At 41.6% G+C, this 21701-nt stretch overlaps 1 protein-coding gene across 2 annotated transcripts in view; it reads left to right on the top strand.

Annotated features, from left to right (window-relative positions):
• The window catches only part of EZR (ezrin), a 53682-nt gene that overhangs the window by 10099 nt on the left and 21882 nt on the right, over nt 1–21701 (top strand). For both annotated transcript variants that reach the window (XM_073337813.2, XM_073337814.2), the window contains exon 3: nt 10268–10351. In XM_073337813.2, the coding sequence (XP_073193914.1) occupies nt 10268–10351 (84 nt within the window). The remainder of the gene's footprint in view (nt 1–10267; nt 10352–21701) is intronic.

The following is a 21701-nucleotide window of genomic DNA, read 5'->3' as shown; positions in this document are numbered from 1 at the left end:
CCCTATTCTGTAATAAGCCAAATAATTAAAAGTATGTTAGCTTTTTTTAGTGGAAGACTTCAAAAGTTCTCTTCACTTTTTAAAAGCCAGGCTGCATTAATAAAATGACAAACTCGATGTTATGACAAGTTTAAAGCTTAAAATTTTGGAACTTTCCAGGGCTAAATAAAATTGCTTTGTCTCACTGAAAAGTTGGGAATGTTTTTTGTTTTTATTTTTTGTCTTAAGCCATGAAAATTTGAGACATTGGATCTTAAACCTGTCACTCATCTGAGACTGAATGCTTGTTCAAGGTGAAGTTGGTACAAATGTAGTGTGGGAGGGGCTGCAGGAAGCCTGTGTTTGGGAGAGGAGGAGAAATGTTTCTCTGGGAAGTAGGTTTTTCTTTTAATGGCAATTGTTTGAAGCTGCTCAGAGGTCAACAACATTGAAAGCCCCAGGGAGGGGGTGAGTGAGCAGTATGCACGTGAAACTATTGATGCAGGATCAGTTAAACTTCTCACACAGATATCATAGCCATATCTGTGTATGCATGTAATCTAATGCTTTGCAGCCAAAAGGTTCCCAAACACTTGAACTATTTGCATAAAGCTCCACTGAAATTCAGCCACCTCTGGGATAGAGGGCAGCATGTAGTTTTGTTGCATGTCAGTGGAGGGGGGTAGAATGTTTTGGCCAAGGACACCAGTGCAAACCTGAATTCCAGTTTAAAAACTGGTGTGGTATTTTCTAATGTCCATTTAGACCAGAGAGGACTCTGTTTTGAGGTTTCTATCCCAGAGACACCCTCCCATTAAGCTGAAATAGTGCTCATTTATTTATCTTGGGCTGAAGAGCCAAGTTGGCCTTATTAATATAGCTGGCTGAAGAACAGGAATGAGTCTTTGTCTGCCCCCCCAAGTCTTTTTTCACTCCAAAAAACTTTGACGTTTGACCAGCTCTATTTGTTGGGCTTTGATCTTATAATTCTAGAATTTTCAGACCAGGGGTCTCTGTTTTTGTGCACGTTGAAGTTACTTACAACAGTAGAAACTAAGTTTAAAACAGTGTCCTACAATACCTTGGGCAAACCCTATGGAATTAAGTAAAACCTTACCGAATGATGTTTAATAGCTTTGGGGTCCATTGTATTGAAAATGCATATGTTTATGTACTATTGTGGGCTTGTATGGAACTTCGCTAGGAGGAGGAAGGATTAATTTAATCTTTGGGAGATAATGTGAACTTCAAAAGATTACATTGACCAATATAGCGCAGACAATTAATCTTTTGGGATGATATGTGTGAAGTGGAATTCCTAGGAAGTACTGTACTGGGCAGGAGGGGATTGCAACCCCCAACCTACAATCTAAGCCTATGAAACTTCGCTCAGAGGGGAGACCTTTTGTCTGGTGATCACCTGTTGCAGGAGGACAGTTCAAAGACCCAAAGTGGATTCTCTAGGGACCAATAGACAAAAAAGGATTTTTGGATAAATAGCCTGGTTTTAAACAGGCCCAGGGCATTCATTCTGATCCAGTAAATGGACAGGACCCTGAGACCTTAGGAAAGCGTTGGAAGGACTGACACCAACTAGAGCCCTTGTGTATAGATGGATGGGGGTGATCTCTGGTAATCTTATTGGCATGTGTGTAGGTTCCTTTATTGTTTTTTTAATGTTTTCTCTGCCGTGCTTTTACCTTAATAAAATATGCTTGCTTAGAATGAACTGGGTAGTAACTTCTAATTAGCAATGACACCGTTTCATCTCTGAGACGAATAGTGAAGCAGGTCTGTTTAGGCAGGCTCTCTTTTGCTGGGAATAACGCAGTGAAGGCAGGGAATTGTTCAGCCTGGAAATACTGTGCTCAGAGGAGAGAAATGTGAGTCTCCACTGAAGAAGAGAAATGGCTAGGAGTCCAGAAGCATGAAAGTGGGTGCCCTTGCTGGATCACTGAGGGGGAATACAGATGTCATTGCCCTGAACTGTGACAACTACCATTCTGACGTGTTGGTGTTTTACACTCACTTTGCCGTGCCATAAATAATTACATGAGGATAGGGTAATAGAGAATTGGGGCCCTGGACTAGCCACCCTAGAACCACAAATTCTCCTGTAAAGGAGGCTGTATTCTAGGCAACACTTCGCATTGCCATATTCCTATCTCTCTAACCCTCTCATTTCTTTATGTAAGAAAATAACACTGTCTGTAATTGTGCTATCTTTAAAAAAAATGCTTAGGGAACTAAATCCTGCCTACCTCCCACTTTATTCAATAAGTAAAACCTCACTAACTTGCACTGATAAGCATTCTGCCTGTGACCGACTAACATCTGAAAGTATAAAAAAAAAAAGGAATTATTCTGTTTAATTCACAGAACCCAAGTAGAAGTATTATATAGCTTATAGCACTGTTTCTTTTGTAGTTGTCTCTTGCCACCCTTCTATAGAATGGTAGCTAAAATTCATAGTTTGTGTTGCTTTGAATCCTTTTACTGTCAAAAGAGCTTTTATTACATTTATATAGCAAAGGGGAAGTATGCCTCAGCTGGAAAATTCCTTGACCCTCGTTCTTTCAAGTGCTATTTAGCTGAGATTCCCCAAATTTACATAATTATCCTGGAGTAGATTTCAGATTGTGACTCCTGGATCTGTTTTTAGGATACTGCCAATACAAGAACTCTTAAGGCTTGGTTACACTTACATTTTATAGTGCTCTAACTTGCTGGCTCAGGGGTGTGAAAAATCACACACCACCCCCCTCCCCAGCACAGCAAGTCAGAGTGCTTTAAAGCGCTAGTGTAAACAGGCTCCAAGCACTGGGAGCTGCATTACCAGCACTGGGAGCTAATCGCCTCCTGGAGGTGGATTACCAGGAGCACTGAGAGCTCTCTCCCAGCCCTTGCGTGACTGCACTCGCACTTCAGAGCACTCTCGTGACAGTGCTTTGAAGTTTCCAGTGTAGCCATGCCCTTACTTAAATGATGAATGTAAGTAGGTAGATACTACTGTGTACTAAAAACTCATTTAAGAAGGCATGAGTTACTATATTAAAACTGATAGCTTTCTTGTTAGAAAAATTGCCCTTGAAGTATAGTAAATTAGATGCAGTAAACATATGGGACAATCTGAAGCTATGTAATATACTTTTTTAAAAACTGAACTTCCTAAGGTTATTGAGCTGCTGTATTTACTTTCAGCATGTTTCTCCCACCTTGCCATGAAAGGCACAAAAGGTCTGTGACAAAGTCCAGCCTGTCCAATTTGAATTTTTATCTACTATCTAAACATTAGTGATTGATGTTCTAAATCTGCTTTGTAAACCCTGAAAAATAACTTTTAATTGTACTGCATGTTGTGGGAGGGGAGGGGGAGAAGAGGGGCGATTTGGGTGAATATGACCTAATGCCCACATTTGCTTGTAATGGGAGAAGAAACATTTAGGACAAACTAATATCTGAGATGTAATGTTTTGCGGTTCAGTGTTAATAAGCAGATGTTGCATCATAGAAAGGATTATCTTGTATAGAGGCAAGTATCTCTTAGCAGTCTGATAGTGTCATTTATTTTGGAGACACAGATGAGTCCCATCTGGTAAAGACAAGTTCATAGCATGCTGTATGACTAAGAAGTATTTCCGTATTCTGTAACTTTAAAACTTTAGTGCCAGTCTAGCCGTGTTTCTTACCATGTTATCTGTCTAGGTATGTGAGTTGCAGTTGTTCTCTTCTTCCCCTCTCCCCACCCAAGCTGCCAGCAAGCACTTAAAGTTTTGAGCCAATCTGAACTTGATATTTGTTACCTGGGGCAGTTGGAGGCTGGCACTTTCAGAGGAAATTGAACTAGGATCCTCGTTTAGGAAAGGGAGGATAGGCAGACAAAGGTGAAAGTAGTGCTGGCTGTTTCCTGGCTCAGAGGTACCCAGAAGACTGATTTCCTTCAGAGCAGTTCCATAGAACTTCTTGGGAGGGACATTATGATCACAGAGGGCAGTATAACCTTTAAAATCTACATTAAAGCCCAAACATTATAAATTAGTTGACCTTTCTTTTGTACTATACTGGCACAGAACACTTTAAAAGATGTGTATGACATTCTCTGTCAAATGTCTGTCTTGATCTTTCTACTGAATTCAAAAAACTTAAAATACCAAGACAGGCTAGTTTAGTGAGCAACAACATTGCAGATTTCGTGATGAAATAAAAGATGATCAAGGAGGGAGTGACTGGAAACAGTGGTAGTTTCCACAAATGGCTTCTCCTACTCCTGTCTCAATAGACTTTTTCAAGAGGAGTCTCTTTATTTTACAAGCAACGTTGGGTTACAAATTAACTATTTTAAGAGGATAAGCACAAAATTGGTCCTTATAACTTAGAACACAACTATTTAAAAAGACTGGGTTAAAATTCCATTCTGAAATTTTTCAGTGAGTGTACATGCTCACATGCTAAGTCAAACAGCTTATGCTGCTAAAAACATCAGACTTGCTGCCTTTTATTTATTTTGAAGAACTTTGGTTCAGAAATTAAGTAATGTTTCAAAGGAACACACAAAGTACATGACTTCATTCCATCACTGAAGTGGAAATACAAGCCTAACGGAAAACTGAGTAGAAAAGAATGCTTTTCTCTTTAGCCAGAAAATCAAGAATTAAAACAAATAGATCATGGATTAGCGTTGACTAGTTCTTGACTTCTAATTTTTTTTTTTCTAAAAAAAGCTTAAATCTTCCTTAAACATTGTAGTTCAAATTAATAGTTGTCTGAGCCTTTGCTGAAGAATGGAAACACAAACCACAGATTAAAAGTCTGGTTATAAAAGCCCTTGCCTTCTCAACTGCTTCAGCTTTCATACTCTAATTTTCCAGACATTGGAGTCTTCTGCAGTAGAGAAGACCTTTATCCTATGTACCACCTCTCCACCCCCAAAATAGTCTTCAGAATAAACCTTTCAGGCCTCATTTATGCACTGTATAGAATCATAGAATATCAGGGTTGGAAGGGATCTCAGGAGGTCATCTAGTCTAACCCCCTGCTCAAAGCAGGGCCAATCCCCAGTTTTTGCCCCAGATCCCTAAATGGCCCCATCAAGGATTAAACTCACAACCCTGGGTTTAGCAGGCCAGTGCTCAAACCACTGAGCTAAAGAAGTAAAAAAGGTCACAAGCTCAAATATTTTTCCTCCTCTTCTGGGTCACCTTTTAGGATAATGATAGAGGGGACCTATTTAAAAAAGAGAGATGAAGAGGGGGAAGATGCCTTGAGTTTAATTGCCCTTAATGAGGGATTAGTAAACCAACAAATTGGCCCTGCAAGGTGTAAAAGTTACAAGGAGTCTGGAACCCATTCCTGATACACACTACAAAAATACCCAGTGATGAGTTTAGTAGATAATAGCATAAAAGCTGTTTTCACGCTAAGCTGCGTTTTATGCTTTTTGTACCATTTTATTTCAAAATCCTCTGCAACTTTAAGAGGTAATCGAAATTGCTAAAGACCTAATCCTACAAAGAGAACCATGTGGCTGGAATTCAGTGTGGAGTTCCATTTACTTCATTGGGGTCCTGTGCAACTACAGGTGTCTGCCTGTACTGTTCTCTCTACAGCTTCTGAACATGGGGCCTTATCTAAACACAAGTTGTACCAATTTAAATCTGTTTAGAGACTGGCATAGTCAAAGCAGTGTAACCCCCCTCGTGTGGATGCTCTTGAATCATTTCAAATTAAAAATCTGTTCAAGTGTCCACAATCAGATTTGCACTGAATTTTAACTGCCCAGTTTCTAAACCATACCACAGCTTCTGTGCTGCTGCTGGCAGCAGCTCTGCCATCAGAGCTGGGCTCCCAGCCAGCAGCCGTTGCTCTCCAGCTACCCAGCTCTGAAGGCAGTACTGCCACCAGCAGCAGCGCAGAAGTAAGGATAGCGGTATCAGAACCACCCCCCCCTGCACACACACCCCCCCACACACAACTCCTTTTTGGGTCAGGACCACTACAATTACAACACTGTGAAATTTCAGATTTAAATAGCCGAAATCATGAAATTTACGATTTTTAAAATCCTATGACCGTGACATTGATCAAAATGGACTGTGAATTTGGTAGAGCCCTACTTAAAAAGATACTGCTGATCTGATACTAGATTAAGTAGGTAGGAGCAGAGCATCCTTATTTATGGGTGGGTCTGAATTAAATTTTTCTTCATACTTTTCTGTCCCAATAACAAGTAGGTTGTTCAGAGTAGACATTGTTCAAGTCCAAATCATAGGCTTAGTGTTCCATAGTCCAGTAGATAAGGCTTGTAAAAACTGTGATCTTAAATCTGAGCAGTTTGACTCAAGGCTGGGTGTAAACTTATTTTATGATCATGCTGAAAAGCTAAGAGAGGAGATGATTATATAGTTCATCACTTGCACAGTTCTCTCTCTGGCTCTGGGATGGGGTGTGTTCATTCTCCTCATCTTTTCCACTCCGAGTGCACAAGAGTCTCTCTGCACAGGCCAAGCCATGTGTTTTGGGTTTTTTTTTTTTTTTTAGACTTCTGTATATGAAAACACAACACAATATTTAATACATTTGTTTAAGGCCCTGATCTTGTAAACATAAATAAATAAATATATACATGCCTACTTAATTCTATGCTTGTGAATAAATTATTCGATGTCCATAAGTGTTTGCAGGATTGGGGCCTAAATGTGGAAAGCCAGCATCTTACTGTTCAGCACTTGTATATGCTAAAGTGTAAATATTTCATACATTGTGTATAGTACATACATTATCCCTTTTACTTTTCTGAGCTTCTACCATATTGGTGGGTTTTGCTCTCCCTTAGCTAGGGGCCAAATTTCAGTCTTGGGATAATGCCAAGATTTATTAGTGATGTCCTAAATGGTGAGCTGTCGTGCTGTCCCGTGCAGAGATGACTTCCCCTTTGGAAGTCTCCCTCTTATGCATCAGGCTTCCTCCTTAACTCCCTTCCACTGAGGTTTCTGTTGCTGATAGGTTAGTAGTCTATCTGCTCCTACCATAGCATCTTCTCCATTTTGTCTGTACCTATGCAATTTAGATTGTCTGCCTGTTTGCTTTGGCTCTCATCTGTAGCCACTACTTTTCTATGGGCCTTGCTGATTACAGTTCTGGCATCAACCTCACCTTATGGGAAAAAAAGTCCTTGTAATCCCTGACTCCTACCAATGGTCTCAAGGAGGCTTAGGCTCTAGACATTGCCTTTGTTACCTTGCCTCAGAGACCAAAAACTTCTACCATGTCTCTGTGTGAATATCCCAGAATCAGCTTTCAGATGGACCACAGAGCTCTTGTTTAGAACAAGGCTTATTAGGAGGGAGGGAGGAATTGCGGGGGGGTGCCTCTTAGATGGAAGACTCCGTAGCCTTACCAGGAAGGCCACAGACCCTTGAAAGTACAGTGGATAATTGAAAGCATGTTTCTCTTTCTAGAGATCAGTCTCTTCAGCTATCCAAGTTCTTGTCTGACCTCTTTGGCACTGACAGAGATCCAGGCCTCAGAACCAAGTCCTTCCCTTAGCTCTGCTGGCCACTTAAAAGTTGATCATGAACCATTTTTTGAAATGCAGAGTGAGAGGGTTCATTAACTTAGTTTCATAGTCCCTTCGTTGTCTCAGTCTAAGGAAATTTAATATCTGGATGAACCAGGCAGCCAGTCCAATACATGTTTAGCATTATGGTATAGCCCCACTGCAACAGAGAGCAGATAGTTTACACATTAACAGTTTTGCCCTATGTTCTTACAGCTAACCCCTGTTTAAACAACTGAAAAATAAATGTGAGATGTGGGACCTTTATAAGGGCGCACAGTAGCTGATTGTATGGCTGTTTTCTGTAGCTTCTTTCAATTCTTAAAAATGAAGTATAACCAGGAGGATACCTTGCTATTGGAGTACTTAATCTTTGATATCCTTTCAAACTAGGGAGATAAAGAACTCTTAATATTCCCACCACTCATACTATAATGATGTGCTAGTTATTACTAAATCAAGAAGTGTCTCTTATGTCAGTTGGAATGCCATGTATAGGTAGGCAGTAGGATTCAACTCTACGACAGTAGGAAAAATATCCTTTCAACCTCCCTAAAATCTCTGCAAAAATGTACTTTACCCCACAATGTGGCTTTCAGCCAAAAGTGTAAATAATCTAAAGGAACTGCAGATTTAAGGATTATGAATGTAAGCATTCCTTAGAGGGTGTGGGGAGAGATTAGTGTATAATATTATCTGACTTCCTTGTGTTGCAGGGGGTGGGCAAGAAGATTTCTTATTTGGCAGGGGTTAGATCTTGAAATCTTGGTCTTGCCATTTCTAAATAGAACTTTTTTCTGCTTTCATGGCCCCTGCCCCCCGTTAGGTACCCCTAGTGCACATTGTCGAGTTGGAAAATCCTTCCCTTTTGACAGGAAAAAGCTTGCTTTATTTATAAGCATGGAAATTGGGTACTGTCTTACATTTTTAAGGCTCCTAGAACTCTGCAAATACTAGAGCTAGAGTGGAAAAGAAGCTTTTGAAAAGTTTAGATTTAGTTGAAAAGAAACCTAAACCTTCAAAATTCTCTCATGCTTGACAGTTTTTAAACAAATTGGGTCATCTAGCAGACAACTTCTGGGGTTTGGTCACGGGGGACACACAATTTTGCAACTGTTGATTCTCCAACAGGTAAATAACTAGAAGGAAGGAATGGGGAGAGTTTTCTAATAACTTGTTGTTTTAATGACTCTTGGCACCTATGTAACTCACTGAAAGTGTCTTATGTTCTAACTTGAAGGTGTTCCATTTTGTAATTAAATACATTAAAACTAGTATTGCCAATATTTTACAATTGACGTAAGTGTAGTTTTATATATAAATTATAATTTTAAAGGACAGTCTCCAGTATCTACATTATTTTTAAGTAGCAGAAAGCTATTTAAACTTGAAACACTGTGCAAAAGGGCAGATATTTCTCTTCTACCTCTTAATCCTGGTCTAAAATTTTTTTTTTAAATTTCACTGGTATAGAAGTTTCTCAACTATAGCAGACTTTTCTGGTCTGTTAGTTTTGGCTTTCCATAGTGTTGCATTCGTGATGCCTCCATCTTTTTCCCCCTAAGGAGGTGGAAAAATACACCAAAATGTACAATATGTAGCTGGTAAATAAAAATATCCTTGCATTATTTTAGAAATGCAAATTATACATGGAACAAAGAAGGAAGAGGAGGAGTACATCACATCCCCTTTCCCTCGTCTCACGTAGCAAAACTGCCTGTGGTTTCAGGTTCTTGTTCTCATGGTTTTTTTACCTCTCCCTTATGGATATTTATGTTGCAACCTTGGGGGTGAAGGGAGGAGTCTTCCTGAGGTGTGCAAAGTGCAATACTTTTTAGGTGACAGTATTGTTGTATCATACCTTCAGATAATCCTTTTCTGGGCTGACATTACTGTGCTGCTCCTTATACTTCCTGCAGGCTTGGTTGCTGCTTTCCTGGCTTTTTTTAATTAATAGGCAATTTCTTTGTTTACTAGTAAAATATCTCTAGTGTTCTGCATGCAATACTAACCTTTCCATTTTATACACTTGATCACTCCTTTTGCCTTTGAAATAAACACAATTAATCAGATTTATTATTATTAAAATACTTGTTCCACAGTGTTCTTAAACCTCCCTTAACACCTTTTTACATGCCGAGTAGATCTGTTATAAGCATAATTATTGATGTTTATTGGATTAATGCTGATTGGCTTGGAAGAATAATCGGCTGCCTTTTACCTTTAAAACCTCATGTTAAATCCCAAATTTAATTTGGTCATTATGACATCCTTTTAGGATTAAGGGGTATCTTAAATGCAGCATGTGGTCCTTGCTCACCATGTGCTGTGCTCAGAAGCAATCAACACTAAAATGCTTTCTCATTTAACCAGAAGTCCAATCCAATTCCAGGCTGAGTAACAAAACCTGTGGAGCAATCTGGATAAGCCAGTGAAGTCAGTGCCCTTAATTAACTTTGTCTACATGATAACTCAAAACTCTAATTGAGGAATACACTAAAATGTAAATAGTCTTTTCAAAATAAAAAAAAGAGCAAGAGACTAGAGCCATTGTTAATGCTCATTGTCCGTGAGATAAAGATGCCTACAATGACTTTAAGAATTATTTTTACTGGAAATAATGCTTAAAAACATGTACAGTACTGGTTCTATGAAATATACATATAGTTCACACTGATGATATGGTTTTTCAATATTTTTTTTTAAATCACACTCTACTTATTTTCTCTTTAGCTCAATGTTCGAGTTACCACTATGGATGCGGAGCTGGAATTTGCCATCCAGCCCAACACTACAGGCAAACAGCTATTTGACCAGGTCAGTTGTGCATGTGTGTGAAACCGTATTAGATTGTAAGCTCTTGTTCAGGTCAGGAGCCATTTCTCTTCTGTACAGGGCCTATCACAATGAGGTATTCTAAAGCCTGACTGTTGCCTTTGGACTTCGCCACAATAAATAAGCAAAGATTTTTTTAAATAAATAAATAAATGACCACTATTTTTAATATGAGCTTTCGTGAGCTACAGCTCACTTCATCGGATGCATACTGTGGAAACTGCATCCGATGAAGTGAGCTGTAGTTCACGAAAGCTCATGCTCAAATAAATTGGTTAGTCTCTAAGGTGCCACAAGTACTCCTTTTCTTTTTGCGAAGACAGACTAACACGGCTGCTACTCTGAAACCTCGCTTTATATTGAGTTTCTTTCTCCGGGTGCCAGAGGTGCAGTAGAGCGTGCTGGAAAGGTTTCACTGTGCACCGTGCTAGTTTCTTCCATTGCTGATGTGCTGTCCTGTGAAGAATGAGCTGTTTAAAACTTTTTCATATGGGTAATGTCTTACCCTAAGCTACTGATATGTCTTGTCGAGATTACAGTGACTTTTGTCTTTCTACTGGTGTAGAGGGCATACTGTAAAATGAGCCCTGATCTACAGTATACCGTTAGAGCAACATAGGGTAGATTGTCAACCTAACTATGTCAGTGTACACACTACAGCCTTGCTCCCATCAATATAAGTGCCCTACTACACCAACATAATAGGGCCTTGTTTACACTACTAATTTTTGTCAGCAAAAGTTAAAGTGCTTTAATTAAAACCGCATAATTAAAACCGCCATTGCATGTCCACACTAGCTCCTTGTGTCGGCAGAGTGCATCCACACTAGCAGCTCTTGCATCGACACAGAGCAGTGCACTGTGGGTAGCTATCCCACTGTGCAACTGGCCATGGGGTGCTTTGGGAAGGGTTTGCAGTGCCTCATGGGGCAGGTACAGAATTATGTGATGCAGGTTTCTCAATCACAGGGAGTCCCACTAGATTGAAAAAGCAGCTGACAACTGAAGTGTGTTGGGGGAGAGAGGAGAGCAGTGTGTCTGGGGCGGGGGAGTCAGCAGGCTGACTGACCTGTCCTGGGGGAGGGGGACACGTCAGGCCCTGGCGGCACAGCAGCTTCTCCCGAAGCAGCCCACTCTGTCTGCCTGCCTGCCTCCCTGCCTGCAGTTCTGTGATTCCCTCAGAGTTCTCCCACAGCCTCCTCAGCTCAGTATTGTGAGCAGCTCTGTGAGCTCTCCGTGCTGAGGGATGTCAAAGCAGCACAGCAGTCCAGTCCCCCATCCTCTCTCCCCCCCCCCCCGCCCTGTTCCTAGTGCAGGGCAGAATAGGAGCATTCCACCTTAATTATTTGCTCTTTGCTCTCCAAATGGAGCAGCACCGCTCAGCTGTTGGATACTTCAGGTAGCTTTGAAAGGGGAGGGGTGCATGTCTGCAGGGCAGCGGAGATCAAAACAGTGAGCAGAGCAGTTACAGCAGGCATTGTGGGATACTGGTGGAAGCCACTTACGTGGACAAAACAAACAGCAGTGTCTACACTGATGCTTTGTCACTTTGACTTTGCTGCAGAAAGCTTTATGCCTCTCGTTGAGGTGGTTTTATTTTGTTGGCAAAACAGCAGAATTTTGCCACCAAAAGTAGCTTTGTAGTGTGTACAAAGGCAGCTTTTGCCGACAAAACTTTGTAGTGTAGACAAGGCCTAACTCTACCTCCACGAGAGGCGTAGGGCTTATATTGGTATAGTTAGGGCCACTATGTCCATGTAAATGCTGCTTACTTATGTCAGCTGTTGGCTGTCATTCTTGTCAATTTCATGGCTCCAGGCTGGAGCTGTGAAATTGACAAGAAAATCCTCCCCACTCCCAGCCAGGCTTCTGCCCCCTGCACAGGCTCCCTGCTGGGAGCCAGGCTGCCTCCGGGGTCCTGGCTCCATGCTCCACACGAGAGCATGGGTGCTGCCTGGGCTTCCCATACTGTCCCTCTTAAGTCAGTGGAATGTACACCACTGACGGAAGGAGGGTAGTGTGGATATGAACTCCGCAGTAATTACTGCAGGGGCTGTAAGCAGTGGTGAGTTGGAGCCAGTTCACACCAGTTCGCTAGAACCGGTTGTTAAATTTAGAAGCCCTTTTAGAACAGATTGTTCCGTGAGGGACAACCGGTTGTGAAAGGGCTTCTAAATTTAACCGGTCAAAAGTGGCACCTTAGGCACCGACTCCATGGGTGCTCCAGGGCTGGAGCACCCAAGGGGAAAATTTGGTTGGCGCAGAGCGAAGTGTGGAGTCCTGGTGGTGCTTACCTGGGGCAGCTCCCAGGAAGCATCCGGCAGGTCCCTCTGGCTCCTAGGGACGGGGTAGCATAGCTAAGGGGGGAGCAGTGGGAGCGGTCACTCCCCCCACTGATCACATCAAAAGTGGCGCCTTAGGTGCCGACTCCCTGGGTGCTCCCAGAGCACCCACTGGCAGCTCCCTGCCCCACCCCCGGCCCCAGCTGACCTCTGCTCCGCCTCCGCCTCCTCCCCTGAACGCACTGCCCCGCTCTGCTTCTCCACCCCCCATCTCCCCCAGCTTCCTGCAAATCAGCTGTTTGTGCGGGAAGCCGGGACAGGCTGAGAAGCAAGCGGTGGCTTCCCACTCAGGCCCAGGGAGGCAGAGCGGAGGTGAGCTCGGGCGGGGAGGGGCGTGAGGAGGGCCGCCAGCGCTGCAGCAGGTAACCCGGGGGGGGCGCACGGGCGGGCGCAGGGGAATCGCTCCCTGCCCCAGCTCACCTCTACCACCCTCAGCCTGAGCGGGAAGCCATGGCCTGCTTCTCAGTCTTCCCTGGCTTCCCGCCGAACAGCTGATTCGCGGGAAGCCAGGGGTGGGCGCGGAGAAGCAGGGTGGGGCGGTGCATTCAGGGGAAGAGGCGGAGCGGAGGTGAGGTGAGCTGTGGCCAGGTGCGGGGCAGGGAGCTGCCAGTGGGTGCTCCAGCCCCGGAGCACCCAGGGAGTCCGCACCTAAGGCGCCACTTTTGATGTGATCAGTGGGGAAGCGACCGCTCCCCCTACTTAGCTATGCTCCCCCGCCCCTAGGAGCCAGAGAGACCTGCCAGATGCTTCCTGGGAGCTGCTGCAGGTAAGCACCGCCGGGACTCCCCACCTCATCCCCCCGGCAGGTGCCTCTGGCTCTTAGGGGTGGGGTGGGCACCCACTATGGTGGCCCATGAGACCTTCCTGCCCGGTTCAGGGGGATGGGGGTGGATGGGGTAGGGATCCTGGGCGGGGAGGGGCATCAAGGAAAGCGGGGCTGTTGGATGGGGCAGGAGTCCCAGGAGGTGGGCAACGACCCCCTCGTGGGGTGAGGAGGGAACGTGTTAAGGTTTTGGCGGCTCATCACTGGCTGTAAGTCGACCTAATATAGGTCTATATGACAATATGAAGATTGTGTGTTAAGGGAGAATTCTTTTAATAACTGAATATACACTAGAACATCAGTTACGAACACCAGAGTTAGAAACTGACCGGTCAATCACATTAGCTCATTTGGAACCAAAAGTACACAATCAGGCAGCAGCAGAGACCAAAAAAAAAAGGCAAGTACAGTACGTTGTTAAACGTAAACTACTAAAAAAAAGAAAGGGAAAGTTTAAAAAGATAGATGGTTAAAAGCAGCATTTTTTTCTGCATAGTAAAGTTGTATTTAGTCAATGTTCAGTTGTAAACTTTTGAAAGAACTGTAACCTTGCATTCAGAGTTACGAACATTTCAGAGTTACAAACAATCTTCATTTCCAATGTGTTCATAACTCTGAGGTTCTACTGTTTATATAAATATGATGAACACACTTATTTCCATGAGGTAGCTTTTTAAATATCTGGGTTAAAATATTGCGTACATGAATTGCTGTAATACCTTGCACTTCTACAATAACACCTCTTGATTCAAGTCTAAGTACCTGCCTTTGGCAGTTGCCTTATCACCATTCTGTGCAGATGGGGAAGCAAGGAGGAAACTGAGGGACAGCAGATGTGAGTTGGCTGCAGAGTAGCAGGACCCCAGGAGAGTCAGGCATTTTGTATATTAAGTGTAACCGCTTTTTACAGGGCACATCCACCCTGTGCATTAGGACAAAGCAAAGAGGCTGGCCACTGGTGTTTGTGGGTTCTTCAAGACACACAGGACTTATAAAAGGAATGAGGAGTACTTGTGGCACCTTAGAGACTAACAAACTTATTTGAGTATAAGCTTTCGTGGGCTAAAGCTCACTTCATTATAGGCACTGAAGAACATGGCCAGCCACTCCTCTTGCTGTTGCTCTGAGGATATGCTTAAAAGAAACAGCATGAGCTCATCCCTGCTGTCACTAGTAGGAGGTGGGGCTGCTGTGGCTTAGAACAAGGAAGAGGCAATGATTGGATTGAGGCAAGTGGCATTTTTGTAAACCTTTTTGTACCTTTTTTGTACGTGTAACAAATACCCAAGAGTTCTCACTGATTGGGTAGAACAGAAATAGGCCAAGAATGGCCTAATTTATCCTAGGCTTGCTTTTTGCAAAGACCTAGCTATGCTTCTGTATATATGAGAGATGAATTCACAGCTCTTGCTTGAAGGAGAACTTGTTTGTAATCATAAAGACTCCTGTATGCCAACAGAGCATTAATATTGCTTGGAAAGAGAGACTAAAACTGTACACAAAAATGGCAACTTTAGCTTAACGTCTCTTACAAAATGTTGAATGAGTTGGGTCAAACAGTTTTTCTTTGCTCCTCTACTGGTCCTTTTGTTAAAAGGCTGTGTAGTCTGGCTTTCAGCTCAAGTAGGCAGAACTGGCTGAATAGCATGCATTCTTTGTACAAATGTTGTCAGTACACTTTGAATGACATTTCAGACAAGAGTTGGCCAGAGCCAACTCAATCTTGTGGGAACTGTGTGGATTCCTTTTCTATAGAAAAGATAGTTTGAGTGGCTTTTGTTTTGGTCTGACTTGCATTCATTGCTGTACTTGAACGCTAACTTGCAATACCACATTTTATTGTAAGAATAACACCATTTTAATTTCTTTTAATCACTACAGACCTGGGCTAGATTTGAAATCTATAGACTGTTTGCCAAATCTCAAATAAAATGACTTTTAATTGAAGCAGCATTTAGTTGTATGACCTAGCTACTGTAGCTACCTGTAGATCTGGCTTGACTTGCTACCCAGAAAATATAGGAGGGATGCAGCAGGAAGGAGGAGAATATATTTACTTGAATCTTTCAGGATATAACTTTCAAAAGTACCAAAGTCTCACTTTCAAGAATGATTTAGGAACTATTGAAAAATCTTATCCTCAGTCTTTAGTGTTGCCTGCTATAGATGCAAGTCAAATATTTCAGGCAGAAATGATTGTTTTCCTTGAATTTAGCCAGAAGCTGTCAGCATGTGAGAATTCCTTTTAAAAAAAAAAATCAGCAACTATGTTGATTACCACAGGGGGGGCGGTGTATAGATTCAGTGGCCATGGTTGATTAGTGATAGACAATCTGTAAGTTACAGCAATGCACATGACTCAAGGGAAACTGGAATTCAATGGAGACATTACACAGAGGAATTACAAGCTAGATGCCCTACTTAAGAACATAAAGGTCATCTCACACACCTGTGGGGGCCATTTCCCCTTGTTTGAAGTGTGCCATTTTAAAAAAACAAAAACAAAAACAGAATATGCTCTTGCACAACTCAGAATGCGAGCCGTATGATTCTTGTGCCCTACTTTGGCTGACTCATAAGTGAAACGCTAATTTTATTAAAAATAGACTTTAGGTCAAAACGAATCTTATGTTGTCGTCAGCCAGAAGACTCCACTAAAATCTGTGGTTTTTGACGGTGGTAGGTGGTAAGAGGAACACACAGCAACGAGTAACTGGTACATAACTAGAAAAGGAGTACTTGTGGCACCTTAGAGACTAACAAATGTATTTGAGCATTAGTCTCTAAGGTGCCACAAGTCCTCCTTTTCTTTTTGCGAATACAGACTAACACGGCTGCTACTCTGAAACCTGGTACATAACTAAAATCCCTCCTCCTTCCCAGCGGCAGAATTGGTTGGTTCCATCACAAAAAGCCCGAGAGGTTCCTGAGGTCCAGTTGTATTTTGAAGAGTGGGGAATTGAGCTTTACTCCAAACTCTCTGGCAGGGAGATAATGGTGACAAGAACGCCAACTCTCAAAATCAATTCTGCTGCACAAAGCCCAGTTCTCGTGATTTTTATTGCAAGTGTCATGATGGGAGGTTTTTATTAAAGTTCCACCTGTAGCACTCAGGTTATCAGAAAATCTCAAGTTTAATTGAAAAATATATAGTTTTCTAGCCTCCATGGCTGCAGAGAAAAGCTTAAAAAAATGAGCCCCAAGTCTTCAAAGTCAGATTTTTAAATGCATTTAGGTGCCTAACTCCTATTTCAATGGAAGTTAAGCTCACACACACAAATCTGCCCCCAGCAACTGAAGACAAAGAAGCCTAATTTTTTTTTTAAATCTCATGAGTTCTGATTTGAATCAGGATTTGACTGTGTGCGGATGGTAATACAGAAAACCTGGGTCAAACCACAAAATCCAGTAACTGGATTCATGCATCAGCTCACCACTGAGACCTTTTAAAACAACTTAAAATATATATATATATATAATATGGGTGTGTGTGCTTCCCATGGTCAAGAAGGCAAGTAAAGAGTACTGAAGCAGCAAATTCTAGAGTCTCGTCTCCGTTCCAGATGGAGTAAGATGCTTCGTAATTCTATGAAAGCCAACTAACAGCAGCATGCTAATTGAAAGGGGAAGATGAAAAAATAAGACCACATACTAAAGTTATTTTTATTGCCTACAACCAACACAGTCACACTGCAGGGCCTAATCCTACTGCTCTTCTTTGAATGGTCCCTTAGGAAACACTATGGTAGCCAATAGGAGTACTCCATGAGTTAAGCAAGCAGGATTTTGCTCATTTTTGCAATGAAGGACTTAAGCCTTGTCCTCAGTACAATTAAACCATTTTAAATTAAAATCATGTTCAACAGAACTATATTTAAATCTACTCCCCAGCAAGGTTACAACTCATTTAAAAAGGCTTTTAAGTTCAAGGATCATTTGGCTCTTTCCAGATCAAATAAAGCAATTGTACTAATTTAAAAAGTCAAGACACTATTTTAGCTGATAGCATACATTATTTAGTTTGACTACCCCGTCCTTCAAATAGGCAGACCACATGCCAAATCTGGACCATCAGATGCCTTTGAAAGGACCCAGAAATTGTAGTTACTTATTTTTTTTTTTATTTTGTTTTTCTCTGGGAGTCTGGACCCTGACTATACCTTGACCAAGAAATGTGTAGCCTGACAAAAAATAGACTACCTCTGTTGCAGGGGATAACCTAGTTCACCTTGACAAGCTATTACAAATGGTCTACTTGACAGATGCTGCTCCCTTTACCCTCTAGGGATTTCAAAATGTTAACTCCAGGCACTACACTCAAGATAGGTTTTCACAGATCACAAGAATGTGAAAATGCTCGCTCATACGCCATGATGGTCTGTGATTTTAACAAGTCATATAGAATTAACATGTGCTCACATTTTGCATAGGTACTTAAAAAAATTACATGATGCAATAATTAAAAAAAATAAGCAGATGGTATGTAGCTTTTTAACTCAGTACTTTTCCTATTATTTTGTTTGTATTAAAGATATTGACTAGATGGGAAATCAGCCACTGATAGAGATGGGACTAAGTTTTGGCTAACTGATATTTGATCAGTGTGAATGTACAAACAGAATGACACAAACTGGACTACAGATCTTAAGTTTAATCACAAAAATTGTTTGTTAATTAAGCCAGAAGCTCTCAAAGTAGGGGTTGCCTTCCCAAGTGTATTCTCAGAAGCGGTTTAAAGGAAGAGTGAGTGCCACAAACTTGATCCCATTCCATTACCCATAAGTTACCATGCAGAAACTAGTGGCTGTTTTTGAAAGATTGTAGGAATCCAGGATTGTGAAACACCTTGTACTGTGGGAAAAGAATGAAGACTCTGAATATGAGCCTGATCTAAAAGGAAAGGGGTTGGAACATTCATAGGCTTAACTATTTTATCATTTAAAAAAAAAAAAATCTTCACACAAGCCAGTGAAGTAGTTTCTAATTAAATAAAGGTTGAGAGGTCTGCTATACACACAGTAAGTTTTGTGGATTACTAGCAAACTCTGTTTTCAGAGCTTGCACTACATGTATTAGAGCCTGCTCATGCAGATTTCAATCTTACTGCTTACTTCAATCTGTGCTTTCAGGTACACTGAGATTTACAGGCTTGTTTGGGCTTGTCTACATAGGGAAGTTGTTTGGAATAGTGGAATAACTGTTTTGCGATAGCTTAGTCTATCAATTCCCCCATATAGACAAGCCCTTCGCATTACTACAAGCAGAAAACCAACTGATGTTCAAAAGCCTGAAACTAGGCTACTGGGGTAATGAATTAGGCCAATTTAAGATGAATACTTGATGTTATACTTCCAGTGCTCTACATTCTAGTTTGAGGGATGGGATATTTTCCCTTGTCTTTTGAAATCTGTAAGTTTAACAATATCAACATTCTAACAATGGTAAACATTCTAAGTAGGATGTTTACCAAAAAAGGAAATAGTGGTCTACATCTGTTTGTCTTCTAGAACATGGGTGTATTTACAAACACTTATACAGAAAGCATAACTTGAGAGAATAGCATACATTGTGGCTCCTTTCGGCAGAAGACTACTGAAAGTCCAATTCTGCTCCAGATAGTGATTCTAAACATGGGAGCGGGGAGAAAATCAATCCTCTGTGGATTTCTAGATAAAGTGTGCCGCCTCCCAAAAGAAAGACGCCTTCCGACTGCCAGCCCTGAAAACTCCAGCTATGATATTATCGTCTATCTGATTCCTTTCATACTTTCACATCACCAGCAATGAGGGTTCTGCAGCCCAAGTTAGATGTGTTCAGTCAAGTGGTGGCTTTTGCCAGACTATAAGTGCTCTTTAATCAAAACACTCCCTAAAACACACATGAAAAAATTCACTGCCAGATTGTGACTTTAAATTGGAAATAAACTGGTACTTTAGTAATGAAAATTGAGTTCACAGTCACCTTTCCTTTTAAAGTCTCCCATTGCTGGGCAAAGGCCCACACAAATAATGGACTGACTGAGTAGTGATATTAAATCTCATGCTTCAGGATTTAAGACAATCTAATTATTAGGGGTTAGGACAACTGGGGGGAGGGGGCAGATTATCACACATCTGCCTAATGTGCGGTTTCTTGCCCCTTCCCCTAAGGCATCTGTTGCTGGACCCTACTGGAGACCGGATACTGAACTAGATGGATCCTGGGTCTAGCAAGTCTTACGTTCCTAGTCAGTTTCACTGTTTCTACACACCTAATGCAAAGTGAACAAAATGAAAGAGCAGGAAAATTATTTCTCTCTAATCTTAGGTGTCACTTGCAATAGCAGAAGGTAAGCCCACCACCACACGCACATAGTCTGAAGTTTTTAAGTGGATGTTATCCCTTTATGGTAGTTTATAGGTTGGGTTTTTTTTTTAATCAAGAAGACTTTCCTTTTCTTAATTCATATAGAAAGCCTGCTTCTAGTCATTACCTTGTTACAATTGCCCTTTACATTGCACTGTTGGGGAGTCCTTGGGAGCCAACTTCTGCATGGACTATGGCAAGATGTTGGGTAGACTATAGCTTTATTCTGCATAGCAGCTATTGTCACACAGCAGAGTGCCTCAGCAACCAGAAACGATTCAGGTGTGGGAGTTTTAAAATGAAGGTCAGTTTATGTTTCAATCTCATCCCTTCAAAACATAAAAACCCAACACTCTCTCTCAATGCAGCTTTTCAATTAGACATAGTTGAGTATTGCTGTTCACCTGCAGCCCCCAGAGCTAACTGGTTTCTGATGGGGAACTGATCCCCAACTCTTGTTCTTTTTAATTGTTTGATGAGCGATGGGAAGAGTTGCTGGAACAGAATATCATGATGGGATAAATGAGACTTTAAAAATATGTGTGTCTGCTTTGGATTATGTCCACATACATTCTCCATAGACACATGGACCTCCCTAGCCCTCTCAGCATTTACCCCAATATAGAACAAATTCCTGAGGGAAATTAAATAAGATCTTCTCATTTCAGTATGAGCTTTTGGCACTGTACCTTTTTAAATTTCTGTTTCACTAGCTACCTCATTTTTGTGTAGTCTCCCTTTCTGAAATTAAATGCTACTGTGTTGGGCTGGTGTGGTGTTTTCCCTGCCACGGGGATGTTACATTTAATTGTATTGTGGTCACTGTTACCAAACGGTCCAGTTATATTCACCTCTTAGACCAGATCCTGTGATCCATTTGGGACTAAATCAAGAATTGCCTCTCCTCTTTTGGGTTCCAGGACTAGCTGCTCCAAGAAGCAGTCATGTAAGGTGTCAAGAAACTTTATTTCTGCATCCCATCCTAAGGTGACATGTACCCAGTCAATATGGGGATAGTTGAAAGCCCCCATTATTATTGAGTTTTTTATTTTTATAACCTCTCGAACGTCCCTGAGCATTTCACAGTCACTATCGCTATCCTGGTCAGGTGGTCGGTAGTATGTCCCTACTGCTATATTCTTATTATCTGAGTATGGAATTACTATCCATAGAGATTCTATGGTACAGTTTGGTTCACTTAAGATTTTTACTTCATTTGATTCTACACTTTCACACATAGTGCCACTCCTCTACCAGCAGGACCTGTTCTGTCCTTCAGATATATTTTGTACCCTGGTATTACTGTGTCCCATTGATTAGCCTTATTCCACCAAGTTTCTGTGAAGCCTATTAAATCAATATCCTAATTTAAATTAATATGAGGCACTCTAGTTCACCCATCTTATTATTTAGACTTCTAGCATTTGTATATAAGCACTTTAAAAACTTGACACTTTTTAGCTGTCTGCCATTTTTCTTTTGACTGTTTCTCATCAAATCCTACCTGTATTTTATCCTCTTCTATCCTCTTCTCATTAGGACACAGGGAATCTCCATTTATAGATCCTCCCCATAGGGATGTCTCTCTCCGAGCCACATGCTCCTCCGCATCTGTCAGCTTTCCCCCAGCCCTTAGTTGAAAAACTGTTCTATGACCTTTTTAATTTTAAGTGCCAGCAATTGGGTTCCGTTTTGGTTTAGGTGGAGCCCATCCTTCCTGTACAGGTTCCCCCTCTCCCAGAAGTTTCCCCAGTTTCTAGTAAATTGAAACCTCTCCTCCCTACACCATAGACTCATCTATGCATTGGGACCCTGCAGTTCT

The sequence above is a fragment of the Lepidochelys kempii genome, chromosome 3 (genome assembly GCF_965140285.1).
Source record: "Lepidochelys kempii isolate rLepKem1 chromosome 3, rLepKem1.hap1, whole genome shotgun sequence".
Classification (NCBI taxonomy): Eukaryota; Metazoa; Chordata; order Testudines; family Cheloniidae; genus Lepidochelys; species Lepidochelys kempii.
The sequence above is the reverse complement of the archived record's forward strand: the minus strand, read 5'-3'. Positions and strand labels throughout refer to the sequence as shown.